This window comes from Alligator mississippiensis, chromosome 10 (genome assembly GCF_030867095.1).
Source record: "Alligator mississippiensis isolate rAllMis1 chromosome 10, rAllMis1, whole genome shotgun sequence".
NCBI classification, from domain to species: domain Eukaryota; kingdom Metazoa; phylum Chordata; order Crocodylia; family Alligatoridae; genus Alligator; species Alligator mississippiensis.
The window spans coordinates 13,275,729-13,290,727 of record NC_081833.1 but is presented as its reverse complement, the minus strand read 5'-3'; the positions used below and the strand labels follow the sequence as shown (position 1 = coordinate 13,290,727).

At 45.2% G+C, this 14,999-nt stretch overlaps 1 protein-coding gene across 3 annotated transcripts in view; it reads left to right on the top strand.

Annotated features, from left to right (window-relative positions):
* The window catches only part of ZDHHC8 (zinc finger DHHC-type palmitoyltransferase 8), a 192,806-nt gene that overhangs the window by 145,122 nt on the left and 32,685 nt on the right, over positions 1–14,999 (top strand). For all 3 annotated transcript variants that reach the window (XR_009455133.1, XM_014598419.3, XM_019486621.2), the window contains exons 2-5: positions 3,048–3,169; positions 7,286–7,443; positions 11,139–11,311; positions 14,585–14,687. Coding sequence is in view for 2 of the 3 variants with exons in the window: in XM_014598419.3 (XP_014453905.1) it covers positions 3,048–3,169; positions 7,286–7,443; positions 11,139–11,311; positions 14,585–14,687 (556 nt within the window). In the remaining variant the exon portion in view is untranslated. The remainder of the gene's footprint in view (positions 1–3,047; positions 3,170–7,285; positions 7,444–11,138; positions 11,312–14,584; positions 14,688–14,999) is intronic.

The window sequence follows — 14,999 nt, the reverse complement described above, 5'->3', positions numbered from 1 at the left end:
CATACCCTAGTGCTACTACTCTTGGAAATGCATGTACTGAAGAGAAGATATCTTCAAAGTAAAAGGTGTGGAGAATAAATAAGAAAACCCAGTTATATATTTGGATAATTGAACTAGAGCAGTTGCTTTCAACCCGTGGTCTGCAGATCACTGGGGGTTGCAAACTGTCTAAGGCTAGGGACAGAAGTTACAGATAAACCAGTTTAAGTTATCAGAAACTGGTTTAAACCTGTAACAGAATGTAAGTTCAGTACACATAAACCAGTTTCAAAATGGCTGAAACCAGTTTGAGATAAACCTGGTTGAATGTAGTATCAGACTTCACTGATTTGGGTCAAACCAGTTTATGCAATGTCTGTCCAAGACCCCTTGCTGGTTTAAGTTAAATCACAGTCTTCCAGCATCACAGCATGCTTTTCAGCCCTGAGCTGGGCTGTGCTGTCTCCAGCAGAGAAGGGTTGTGGGGGGGAGGCAGGAACTGCCCCCACCAAGGCAAACCCCAGCTGGGGGCTGGGGCCAGGGAGGAGGGTTAAACCTCCCTTCCCCCTTGATGCCACCAAGTTCCCTGGGATTTGCAGTCCAGAATCATAGAAACCGGACTCTGCAGGGTTGCTCATCACTTCCTCTTTCTGCTTCCTGGTGCCTCTGGGATTTGTAATCTACAGTCACAGCCAGCAGTAACTTTCAGTAAGTTTAGCAGGGCAGGGCAACTTTATACTCGGGCAAAAGTGGGTTTAAGCCCCATCCTCTGCCCCTGGCCCCAGCTGGGGTTTGCCGGGGAGGGGGGGAGGAGGTCAGCAGTGTTCCCCCTAAGTTGCACAGTGTGCGCAGGTGCTCAGGTGCACCTTGCAACACAGCATGAGTGCACCTGCATGGTTGCGCACACCGCGCAGATTAAAGGAAACACTGGGGGTCAGTCCCTGCCTCCCCTTTCCTCCCCCTCAACCCTTCTCTGCCGGAGCAGACAGCTCAGCCAAGCCCTGGGCTGGAAAGCATGCTGGGATGCTGAGGGACTGATTTAACTTGAACAAGGAAGGGGTCTGGGACAGAAGTTTCATAAACTGGCTTGACTCACATCTCTTAAGTCTGATACTACATTCAACTAGGTTTATCTTAAACCAGTTTCAGCCATTTTGCAGCTAGTTTATGTGTACTGAGCTTCTGTTGTGTTACAGGTTTAAACCAGTTTCTGATCACTTAAACCAGTTTATGTGTAATGTCTGTCCCTAGCCTTGCAGCTTAGTTGGTAGCAGCCTATTTTAAAGACAGTCTATAGAATAAAATGGGGCGAGCCTGGTTCTGTTCTAGTGGGTGCAGAGGGAAGGGGAGTGTAAAAATTTCTCTGAGCACTGCCCCATTCCCTAGTGAACCGAGTGTGAAAATGGCTCTGTCATTCTGCACGACGGCCTGGTCAGTGTTCATTCTCCAAGGTCAACAGTACCATTCTCAGCTATTTAAAATAAATGACACATCTTGCACAGAATGGTTTGAATTAGATTGGGGAAAGACTGGTTAGGTTATGGTTATTACTATTTTGATAGAGCTCAGCCTTACAGACAATGTGGCTCAAATATAGATATAACATAGGAAAAATATAACCTTGGATATAGGCAGCTGTTTGATTGGTACTAATGGCAGGAAGGCATTTATTAAGCTGCTGTGCCCACAGCAGGGCTGGGGGAATGCCTGGTTGTCAGGACTGTAGGTACACTGTCAGTTGTGAGGACTCATGCTTTTTGGGAAGAATTCTTTGTTTTATAATTTTCTATTCCTGTATAGAAAGCCAAAGTGTGTGCTTTTCCTTCTAGCAAGCTAATAAGGACAAAGGCCTGTACACACAATACAATCGAACATGGTACAGCTTTGGAGTTCTGTTTCTAAGAGGCAATAAGTGGTAGGAAGAATAAACACATGCCTTGAAAATGGAAAGTTACCTGTAGTGTCATCTCAGTTTTATGGAAGCAGTCTGTTCTGCCCTGGTGCCCCCCCCCCCATCCCTTTAGCGCAAGGCCAGTCTCTTTTGAAGGCGTCCTGGAAGAAACTCTTTGGTTCTCCACTGCTTTGCAGATCTCCTGTCTCTTGTCCTTTACCTCATACCCCAGCTGTGCAAGTGCCTGACAGAAATGCGACACACCTTTTAAATGTTGTGGAAAGCAGTTTACAGGATAGATGCTATGGAAAGTATTTTAAGTATTTTGCTTGTATTTTCCTGACCTCACTACTTACGACTGAAACTTTTTACCCTTTTCTTCCCTAATGGGAAGAGGTTTTGCAGTGGTGACCTTGAGTGGTATTTTAGACCAGCAGGCTCTCACAGGAGAGCCTGAGGATGAAGCCTGGTGGAAATGATGTGTGTCTGTCTGCGTGGGCTGCAGAGGTTGATGGTTTAAAAATCAGGCTCTGATTTACACCAGTGAAGATCTGGAGTAACTCTGACTTGAAGGCAGGAAGTCACCTGGCTTTACACCAGAGGCAGGCAGTTATTTCGGGTGGAGGGCCACTTGCTGAGTTTGGCAAGCTATCGAGGGCTGCAAGACATTATATATCCCCGGGATATATATATATATTTTTTATTATTATTATTTTTATTTTTTTTTAATTTTTTAGGGACCCCGCAGGCTGGAGAGAATGGCCTGGTGGGCCACATGTGGCCCGCGGGCCGCATTTTGCCCACCCCTGCTTTACACCCTTGTAACTGTCCATCCCGGGGATAACAGGCATGTCATGGCAGGGTGCAGCGTTTACACAAAAAAGTGAAATGCCAGGCCGTAAAAAAAGACAACGGGATCATTGCATAGCACAAGAGCCCTGTGAGCCACATAAACAATGGTCTCCTTTCTATCTTACAGAACAATGCTGTTTTACAGAGGGCAGATGAAGCACACTTTAATAAGCAATGATCTTTGTTTCAACTGTTGAATAGCAAATTCAACCTTTCTATGGCCCGTGGGGGTTGGCAAGACCGTTTGTCTTCTTGCACATTGTGTACAGGAAGATGCCACTTGTTACATCCTAAAGAACCCTCATCTGTGACTTTCTCTCTGCAGGTGCCCGTGGTTAACAAGAGCCATCTCCCCAGCCATTCCCGTGTACAATGGGCTCGTGTTCTTGTTTGTACTCGCAAACTTCAGCATGGCAACTTTCATGGACCCTGGAGTTTTTCCACGAGGTAATAGGGGATGGCGGGGGGGGAAAAAACAAGCTAAAGCAAGCAGGTGGGGGGTTCAAAAGCTACATGTGCTCTTTGCTTCCTGCCCTCTGCAGTCTTTGGTGTTCAGCTGGCTGTAAATGTGGGGCTGAAGCTAAGCTGCGAATAGGCACCATCAGTTTCTGTTATGGGAAGGGTTTTTTTTCTCCTTGTACTTGTTTAAACTTGCAGTCTGGGGCATGGCATTGGATAACATAGCTCTCATTGAGAAAATAGTCTGGCTGATGCGATTGTGATTGGCAGCCCTTGTGTCACACTGGCACATTGGATTTAAGTCACTGCCTTCACAATTGGCGGCTGAGCACTGTGTAGTGGAAGCCTGAGCTTTCTAAAGCAGCGGCATTAAAGCAGATATTCATTCCAGCGAAGCTTAGGTCAAATGCATTAATGCTGAACACTAGAGATAATGATGGGGGCTGCCTATGTTAGAATAGAGACTTCTTTAGCTTACATTTAAAAATAGATGCCTGTTTAATTTAACATTGGGGCACAGCTGATTTAATTGGATAAACACTGTCTGTTATATACAGGGAACAGTGATTGTGACTGTTTTGAACCATCAAAATGAGGAAATCGCCACCTCACCGTGTCCCTTCTTCATTACTCATGTGCACCTACTGTGCAGCAGAGCCTGTTGTGGGGAAGTTCGCTGGACCAGCTGATCCCTGCTCTGGCCAAACAGCATTCAGCGTTTTCTTTGCATGGCTCGTTTGTCTGAGCTGAACAACATAGTGATGAGCCTACTATATTTCTATAGTTCCTTTCAACTGTGAATCTTGGACCTTTTGCAAATATTGATTAAGCATAACAACACCCCATTTAGATATATATTACTACATGTTTAGGGAACGCTAAAGCACTTAGAAATTAAATAGTTTGCCCAAGGTTTCATGGGGCCAAATTGTCATGGGTATTTAAGTATATAAAGATGCACACAAGCATCTAGTATGATTTTCAAAATCAACCATTTAAATTAATGAGTTAGGCACCTGTGCTCTTCAGAAAATCTCATGAAGCTCTTTCTGCATCTTGAAGTGCCTAAATACCTTAGCTGGACTGGCTGCAGGGTGACCAGAAATAAAATCCCAGGCTCCTGACTCTCATCACTTGCTTATCTTAGCAGGGAGGACAAAGGTTACACCAGTTTTTGAGCCATGCTGTGTGATTTTTTTTTTTTTTTCAAAAGCACTCGGCCTTTGGCTTCAGTGGGGTCAGTTCAGAGTGAGCCAACTGGGAAGCACTTCTGAAAATGCAAGTCTACAAGTCTAATCCTGTTCCCATTTGAAATCAGTGGGAGGACTGAGTTCAACATGCAGCGCAGTATGCAGCATAATCAGTTTTCTGTCAAGGTGCTTTGAAATCCTGGGGTCTTTTCCTAGGACACCCAATCATTATTTTATCCTTTTTACATATAGAGGGGGCTGCTTCACTTGGGCTTAGGCTTGCTGTGCATTCCTAACTTTCACAGCAACCATGAATTGGAGAACACCTGGTGCTGGTGCTCTGTACCAACTCTCAGGGCATTTTGTTAGAGGAAGCAAGAAGCTTGCAACAGTGCCCATATTGTACCAGATTTCCTGGAGGATACAGTCCTAGCTTAGGTCACCTGCCCCTTGATTACATGGGCAAACGCATGCTGGCCAACTAAAAAAGCAAAGGGTGTAGACATGGTGTGGGAAGATGCAGGAAGGCAACAGCTTGAGCTAAGATGAACTCTGCTTCCTTTCCTCTGCATTGGTGCTGATCACTGCTGACTACCCACAAGGAGTATATAGGGGATATGGCAGAACCAGTGGGACACAGGTCCTGCCCCAGTTCCTTCTTGGTGTAGATAGGGATAGCGTGGGCCAAGCATGAAGGCACCTGAAGCCATCTGTTTGCTTATGCATCCTGGAGTGCCTTGAGGATGGCTGAGGGATCTAACTGAGAAAGCTCCTCAGACCTGCCTCCAGCTGTCCTGGGAGGTGGCACTAGCCACATGCACTAGGATTGAGGTGTTGCTGGGTGGTGCCACAAGGCCCTGTTAGTGCTCAGGGGCAACCAGAGTCTCCTGGATGTTGTCTAGCTGCTCTGGTGGGGAAGAAGACCCCTGTGTTTGCATCTGTCTCTGACACTGCTTTCACCCTTTTCTTCTTCCATTAGGGAGAACCTTTGGCTCATCAGCACATGGAAGTCAGTGCATGCAAACTTAGGGGTGAAGTGACAATAGACTAACCATTTTGCCTTAATTCCCTGGGTGGATAAGAGGCACCTTTTGTGCAAGGTGCTTTACTCAAAGAGGAGGCAGCCACCACACGCTTGGGGCCAAACCCTGTTTCACCTACATGGGCCTAAGTGGCCCTTAAATGCATGTGTAAATGCTACGTCTGCAGATTCTGTTTCCCCGATGGCCTAGAGACCTGTTTAATGGCCAGAAACTAAGCCGAGGGTGGGGGAGAGGGAATCTCTGAAGCCAGAGTGCAGCATTTGGAGCGTGTTCCAGAGGCCAGTGCAGCTGTGCAAGCAGAAACAGAATCTAACTTCTGCAGAAGTGCCAATAATTGCACTTACACAGCAACCTAAGCGCCACTTAAGTGCATAAAGGTGAGCGAGGCCTTGGCTCTTAGCCTGCGCTAGGAGTGTTCGCACAAGGCCCTAGCAGCCAGTGTGCTGTCAGTTTGCACGCCAGCTTACTCTGCACCGACTTCCACTTATTCACAGTCTTTTTATTTTCATCTCTGTTGTTTTGCAATTTAAAAAAAGCACAGACAGACTGAATGGAAACTTTTAAGTGGGAAACACTCTCGGCACCTCTCACCCTTGCCAGCTTCCTTCATATAAGGGAGCCAAGGGCAAAACAGGAAGGGGGGAGCTTCCTCCAGCTTGCCATTCTTCTGTCCCATTCTCCTGGTTTAAGGCCTTTTGCCTTATCTCACTGTACTGTGTACTCATGTGGACCTCAAAAGGATCTGGTGCCAGAAGAGTTGCCCTTCAGACAAGGGAGGAGGGAAGCCAAGGGTGGCAAAAGCAATGGGGTAGTTCAGATGTGTGGAAGAAGCAGCCTGATAACAAAGGGAAAAGTAAGGAGAGTCCTCATGTGTTGGCTCACCTTAGAGAGCAGAACGGACATCACTTTAGACTCTGTAGTGGTGGGCACAGGGTCCCCTGCAAAACTTCCTCCCCAGAACCGTCAGGTCCAACAGCTAAAAACTTTTAAAGCCAGATTAAAATCAATAAATGTGGAGTTTATTTGCTATCTAGGCTTTGAACCTATGGGGATCAGACTTGGAAGCTTTTCTGCACAATCATGAGGGTCAGACACTTTTCATTTGACAAAACAAATAAAAAAAACTCAGATTTCCGTGTTTCAGTGTGATTCCAGGATCTGGAGCTCTAGGCAAGATGCTTGAATCACTAGATCATGCTGTTTCAGGGGGGCTGCAATCATTCCAGTCATGCAATTTTGCTAAAGCAAGAAAATTCAGACTATTTTACAATGAAAGAGCATTTGCCCAGGACTGTTGCTAATGTTTATCCATTGCACCAGTGAGTGTTTCCGCATGGAAGGTTTCATGGATCTAAGTGGTATCTCGGGCTACCTCAATGGAGCAGGTTTCTGGCACGGCCCTGAATCAGCATACAGTTATTCAGGGATATCTTGTGTGGTTTAATGTCTTTAAGTTAATTCAATCTTCCCATAACATCCTTCATCGTAATGCTTATTGCCCAAGCTGGTGGAGGACAGAGTTGATTTTGTCTACTAATGGACAGAGCACACCTCAGACAGCAAAGTACTTGAAATGATTTACAGGTCTCTGTTCCTACTTTGAAGATAACAGGGCAGTTGTTTCATCCTTCCCAGGAGCAAAGTGCCTTTTGGACAAATCTCTCAGATACTAAAGCCCAGAGCACTTAATCCTTTTCCAACCAGGGAAGGCTTTTCAGGCAGAGCTTCCATCCTCTAACTCGTTATGTCTCTTACAAGCATTTGAAAACATCCATTTGAATCCGTATATTTAACACTGATGGGATTGGATCTTCCAGCTTTTATCAGTAACCTGCACTCTTGGTATTTTCTTCTATTTTTGCACTGAGCAGCAGATGAAGATGAGGATAAAGACGATGATTTCCGAGCTCCGCTCTACAAGAACGTGGAGATTAAAGGAATCCAAGTACGGATGAAATGGTGTGCCACTTGCCACTTCTACCGCCCACCACGCTGCTCCCATTGCAGCGTCTGCGACAACTGTGTTGAGGTAACAATCTCCTTGATTACTTGGTCTGTTGGCTTGAGCTTGGATGGTGGAGCTCTGAACAGCTGAGTGATTCAACTGGGGTATGTCCCCAGGCTTCCTTTTCTGAAAACTTAAGTGTCAAAGGGCCAGATTTTTAGAGGGTGTAAACAGCTGTAGCTCCATTGACACCAGTGGAGCTATGCTGATTTATTAGTCTCCAGTGAAACAGTTTGGCAGAGATGTCCCTAGGGTGCGGCAAATTGGGGCAACCATCCCAGGCCCCGCGGAGCTGGACAGAGTGGCTGCAGCCCGTCCTGCGGGGCCCGCCTGGAGCTGGCGGCTCAGCCCCCCACGGCAGAAGAAGCATGGAGACCTCCCCCCGACCCCCGCACTTGCGGGGGTACCACAGCCCCGCACAGTGTTAAGGGGGCCCCGCACAGGCTGATTTGCCCTGGGCCCTGCACCCCTCTAGGGTCGGCTCTGGAGTTTGGTATCATCAGCCTTATCACGGGTAACATTTCTCAAAGCGTACTCAGTGCAGTTTGGTAAGGCTGAGCACCTCTGCCTTGGGTGTGCTGAAGACATGTGAAGCTGGAAATGGTATCAGGAAAGGTGGTGGTGGAGCGGCAAAGTTCAAAGAAGTGAGGGAAGCCAACTCCACCATTCCTGATCCTTCGACTTTTATCAGTCCCACCTTCATGAGAACCAATTTGTTCCAAATTAAATATACAGCCCTGAATAGTAGAAGGAACATTTTTTCCCTCTCCTTGTAAATCAGAATACATTTAGCAGCAAGTTAATTTTTAGAAAGGCTGAAATCCAAACTCTTGTGTCTCAAATCCATTAAAATACTGCCTGCCTGCTTCTGAACTACAGTTATGAGTCCCCTGGCCATGACCTCATTCATGCTTCTAATTCCTCTAAATTATGAGGCTTTGACATATGTTGATAAATCTGAGGACTTTGATGGAGCACACAGGATATTTAAACAATAACCCCAAAGTAGTGGAGTGTGATATTGGGCCATAAACATCTCCCAAGCTCATAAATACAGAGGACTGTTTCCGTGGTGGTTTTTTTATTACCACAGGAGATTTTTATCACTAAGCTACACATTCCACTGCTTAAGGTTCATTTCTACTCTAAAGTCTTTTTTTTAACAGAATGATTAAATCTTTAATACCTTTAAAAATGTATTCACCCCTGCAGTTAAAATTATGGGAATGTTTAATCAGCAACGGGCTAAGCTCACTGAGTGAATATTCTCGTCAGTCCAAATGCGCTGTACTTTACATTGGGCCAAATCCTCCCTGCCTCAGGGACATCAGAGGAACAGTCACAATAAAAGCAGCAGAGCAGTTCATGTGAGGAAAGGCAATTCTGGCTTAGTCTACATAGTCATTTTATACTTCCAGCAGAGCAGTCTTTTAACTTATAGCTGGGCTGCGCCTAATAACCATTAATAGACGATGGGACAAGCTTTTCGTGCTCCATCATGGTGAGCATCAGAAGGGCACTGAAGCTGGGGGGATGTGGAATGAAGGAAGTTGGAGTCATTGAAAAGATATCAGCAGCTATGACATCTATCTTGTTGGATCTCTGTAGACTGCTGGATAAAACTAGATTTTTCACTTGAAAACTAGACAACAAGCTCATCATTTTGAATTAAAATGTGAAGTTTCACAATGTATAATACCAAAGTATTTCAAGGTGAGGCTATATGTTTAACTTCAATGTCAAATCCCTTTTTCTTCCACATTTCTGTGCAAAAATTTTATCTTCCATAGGCGTAGTGTAGCCACAGATTGCCTGAAACTAGTGTAAACACTTAAAGTTTCACGCAGCTCTAAGGTCTACAGTGGCATGAATTTTGTAGCTTCTTTCGGAAGAGAGAGAGACAAATGGGAGAGAATCCTAGATTAACTTCCCCTTGCAAAGCAAATGGCCTTGGCCTCAAAAGCCATTGAGAAAGCAGGACTCCTCTGCCTCCATCCTAAGGAGCTTTAGTGATGGTCTTGTTGCCGTTCTGGTTGGCTGGCAGGAAGCCTCTTGCTGTGTAATTAAGACATGGTTGTGTACAGAGAAGTATAAACAGAAGCATTAATGACTCCCAAATCAATAAATTGCAGTTTCAGGCTATGTTGCATATTGATTCTTGTGATGCTTACTTCTCAAAGAGCCTGCGCAGTCCAGCAGTGCCTAGAGAGGGTTATGGTGAAGAGTCTATTGGTATTTCTATTATGTGACCCATTTAGGAAGAGAGAGTAATTTGGTTCTTTTAATTCACTTTTAGGTTGTAACTTGCAATAAAAGTTTATGACCTCGATAGAAATCTTTTGAGTTCCCTTTTGAAAGAATTTGGACTGATTCTGATTCAGAGATGTGCAGTGTCCAGGTTTTTAGAGAGATGCTCCTTTTCATCATGTCACTTATGAAGCAAAACAATTGACATGTAAAATCTTATGTGGCCAGCTGGATCTGCAAATGAATCTGTGACAGCAAAAAAATAAGCATGACTTTTTGTTCGTGAAGCTGAGGTTTAAATTGGTCTTTATTTCCAGATATTTTGGGATGCACATAACCAGCTCTGAATTATAAATGCTGGGCCTGAACAATCTTGGCTAAATTGCCTGTCCTTTTTTTTTTCTGCTGTGCTTTAAGAGAGCTCTAAAACATTCTTCTCTCCTGTACAATGTACTTTCTGCAAAATTACAACTTAATGAAAAAACACCACTTTGTCTTCAGGAGAAAGTATCGATTTAAATACAGTATCATTGCACAGCAAAGCCAAGGCACGACTGACAGGCGTAAAGAGTGTATGACCCCAGCTGCAAAACAGGCAAAACAGAACAGATTTGCTCACTGCAGGCCCAACTGTGCTCTGACTTGCCCTGTTGGGGCACAACCCCATTGGACTCACTGGAGTTAGTGCCATAAAAACCCAGTGTAAAGGAGCTGTAAATGGGTGTACAACTCATACTCATTATACTTCTCTCCTTAAGAGGGTCCAACTTGGTGGCACACTTGAGCTATTGATCAGGAAAAATTGGGCATTTAAGATTGGGAACTTGCATTGTGAAGTCATCCAGAGCTTCCTACAGATTTGCTTCTCTTCTTTGACTGGTCTTTGGCAGCTGGGCAGTAACTGTAGCATTGCCAGGCGGTAACCATGCGGTGACAATACTGCACAGTGGTAACGAGCTACCAGGCAGTAGCATCAGCTCATTGCTACCACGCAGAAGCATTGGGCAAAAACCATGTGGCAACGATACTTTTTCAAGAGACTATTAACTTGCATTAAAAAAACTCTGGATGCATTTTGTCTTTTTATGCAAAACAATGGAAAGGATTTTGCAGCTGGCAGGGGTAGTACAGGCTTGAGACATTACGGCGTATGGTGATCTTACTATGACGACTTATGGTTTATAATTATAGAATGCAACATTGTCAGTGCCAGAGAGGAAAGTAAATTCTCTTCTCCATATATTGTGGCCTACCTGAGTGGAGTCCTTGGGACAACCCATCAAAACGGGGGTATGCCAAGAGTACATGTGCACACCAGCGCACGTTAAGAAGTTCCAACCCTGACGTGATCTGACTTGAAGTTCACAAGTTTTGGATAGCTCCGGCACTATGGTTCAGACTTTTATCTCTAAGTCACTGTTTTGTTTTGTTTTTTACTCGGATATTATTCCCCCTCTCTCTCTCTTTACAAGGATTTTGATCATCACTGCCCATGGGTGAACAATTGCATAGGACGGAGGAACTACCGATATTTTTTTCTCTTCTTGCTGTCCTTAAGCACGCACATGGTTGGAGTGTTCACTTTTGGGTTGATCTTTGTTTTACACCATGTGGAAAAGCTGGGGGCAGCTCACACCACCATTACGTATCCTTCTGTTTGAACTGTAAGATGTCAAGGTGCTTTATGGAAACTATGAAAAGGGATCTGCACACCTGCCTTTTAGGAACTGAGATCTCCAATTCTTACCATTCTTCTGTTGTAACTACCTGCCTAGCTTCCCCGCTCTGTTTGCCTGACCTGTGAAAACATCAGTTACTCAAAGGGCTGATTGCCATTTTGGAGGTATCTCTGTTATCCAGTGCTACCATACCAGAGAGTAGCATTCTCCCTCCCCCACTGAAATTCCTTTACTTATAGTTGGATAGGGGTCCACTCTTCTTGGCCTATACTGTTGAGTAATATTACTGTGTTTAAAAGAGTTGCTACAGAGCGTTATGCACAGAGCTGCTTGCATTGGGGTGGTAGCTTACAAGGTCCAATGGTCTTAAACTCCTCCAAGACCGTTTCAGGCTGGACATAAGGAAAAACTCTTTACTGTCCGAGTCCCCAAGGCTTGGAACAGACTGCTTCCAAAGGTGGTGCAATCACCTACTCTGAACACTTTTAAGATACGGTTGGATGCTTATCTTGCTGGGATCCTTTGACCCTAGCTGACTTCCTGCCCCTGGGGCAGGGGGCTGGACTTGATGATCTTCCGAGGTCCCTTCCAGCCCTAATGTCTATGAAATCTATGATTCCTATGTACTACATAAGTTTTTATAAAGGGCCCTGAGGCCAGGCTGCACAGATCCCGCACCACTGCTGTTTCCTCTAGTCCCTCTGCTCCCTGGCTGTGGCATGGACACAGCTTCTCAGTGGTGGGGAGTTGTGCTGCAGCTGGGAGCAGGAAGTTGGAGGATGCAGCAGCAGCAATGTGGATGCAGCTCCCCCCTGCCTGGCTTCAGCACAGCTTCCTACCAGCTGGAAGCTGTGCCTGTGCTGTGCCTGGGAAGAGTGAGCCTGGGTCAAGTGGAGGCAGCAAGGGTGCAGCTCCCAGCTGCCTGGCCTTGGCACAGGCGCAGACAAATTACAGAAACCAGACTGTAAACACACATGCGTAGACATGCACATTACCTCCACGGAGTAAGTGACCATGGGAATATCTTTAAAGGCAAAAAGTAAATGGCCAGATCCAAAGTTCATTCAAGTCGATAGAAATATTTCCATCAACTTTTAATGGGTTTGGAATCAGGCCCAGTGTTTCAGTTTGGTCCAGGCTGTTGGTTAGGATTGGAAGTGGGATCTAGGCAGTCTTTCTGTGAGGAGGGTCATTCCACTAGAGTGAAGGTTATCAATATTCAATCAATTATTTTACATTCTATGAGTTGAAGGGAAGGAACAGGGTTACATGGGGGAGGGATGCTGGTGTGGTGCAGACCTACCACAAAGGGCTTATCAACATAACATTATTATGAATGAAAGACAGAAAAGGACAGAAGAATATTCACAGTATTCTCTAACCACATGTGAAATCAGATCTTTAGAAATGTTGATTACCAGCAACTCTGACTGACTATAAGTGCAAGGCAGTCTTTATAAAAAGGTCACAACTCAAAACAGGGAGTCTAAGCTGCTTGTTTTGCACTGGGTGTATCTACACAAGACGGTATGGCGCAGTAGCTTCATTGCTGAGCTGTAACTGTGCAATGACAATACTGCACAGTAGTAATAAGCTAACGAGCAGTAGCATTAGCTCATTGCTACTATGCAGTAGTGTCATGCTATAGCGCAGTAGCAACAAGCGACTGCGCTGTAGTTCATTGCTACTGTGCAGTAGCATTTCTGGGCTGTAACCGTGCGGTGACAATACTGCACAGTAGTAATGAGCAGTTGCACAGTAGTATTAGTTCATTGCTACTGCGCTGTAGTGTTGGGCAAAAACCGTGCGGCAACGGTTCTGCAGTTACTGCACAGTCACAATGCTGCCCTACCTCTGCACCACGTCTCTGCAACTTGCCTCAGTCAGCTCTCTCTGTGCTCTGCTCGGCCCCACAATTTGCATAAGCAAGTACTAAATGACAGCACAGTAACAACTGTGCAATGGGCGGCTCGTGTAGATGTGCCTACTTTCTCTGACTATTTTAGGGAGCCAGTTATTGGGCTGAGATAATATAACCTGATCATTTCAGTCAGTGGAAGCTATGTGTTTTCAGAACTCTTTAAGATCAGGCCCATAGACAGAGGCATGCTGGCCAGTATACCAAGGGTGCTTTTTCTACAATAGCCTATGAGTTTTCTGCCACAGTAATTTGGGAGGTGGAGCTGACTGACCTGGCTGACATGGTAATTTTCCATGGCCTGCCAGAGCCTAGTGTTCTGGCTCTGCATGTCTAGGAATCCAGACACTCCTTGTCAATGCCTGTTTGCTCCTTTTGACCCAGTAGCTTGAACTAGGAATTTTGCCAAGGTTTCCAGAAGAATTTTCTGTACTGGCTGAGTCAGTCGACAGCATATTGCACAATGCAGGGATTTTAACAGCATGCTTGGAAATGGTTTTATTATATTAAAAACACTCACCAGTGGTTTCTTAGTAAAGTAAAGGCTAAGACATAATATTTAGACTTGCTAAAAGGACTTCAAGATGAATCTCTGCATCTCAAAATGCTAAGTGAGGGGGCCACTTCCCCAGTGGAGAGGAATATAATCTGAGCACCTGCGGTTTCATGAATATACACCACAGGCTATATTCGTACCTGGTATAAATTTGCCGCTTTGGTGATACCTATGTATTTACACCAGCTTGGACCTTGCATGAATTTGGCCCGAGCCAATAAGCAGTCATAATTGCCTGGCCGTGCATATTTTCCACAGTGCCACACACATGCTGTAAGGTCTGGACTGCAATTTAAAGTGAGAGAACTGCATGGAGAGAGAGGCAACAGAGATCATTGCTATGCCTCCACCTTGGTGCTCTGGGGACCGCCATTCCCAGGTGACTGCAAAGGAATGGGCCGTTTGCACTAGAGAATATACTAGAAACCAGAGAAAGGAAGAAATGCAACAAACATGGTGGTAAAAGAGGTGTGAGTACTTTGTTTCCAACTGTTTAATATGTCGTTGGCCACTAAAGACCAGGCAGAATTAGGGCTCGCATCAAATGAGACGCTAACAGCACCGCCAGTGGGAAATAACTTTTACAAAATGTCTAGTTCTTAATTCCACAATATACTTGAATGTGTGAGGAAAAAACACTAGATAAGGGTGAGGATTACCCCAAGTTTCCAGTTCAAGAAGTTATCTTTTTCTCTTCCATTCTTCCATTCCCCACCCCTGCTTTTTCCCTTCACTGGCTACAATTTCCTTAACTCTGTGATGCAGTATGGCTGTCATGTGTGTTGCTGGACTGTTCTTTATTCCAGTCATTGGTCTCACAGGTTTCCACATCGTCCTAGTGGCCCGAGGGCGCACAACCAACGAACAGGTAGGAAAACAGTTCTGCCTCCATAAACCTGGCTGAGATGCAAGAGTTGAAAAGGAACCATGTCCTTGGGGAGGAAAAGGGAAAATGCATCATTTAAAGAAGGGCAAGTCAGCATGGGTAAAGCAACATTAACAGTAGCACTCAAAATGAAGCTTTGCAGAAGTTCTACAGAAGTTGGTTGGCTTTTATTCTCAGATCTCTTCTTCACTCATTTTGGGCAAAACTGTCCCTATGTAGAGGACCAGCACAAGCCTAGGCACCACTGAAATCCCACTGGAGCTTTCAAAATAAAAGTTCAGTGGGGCACCCTGC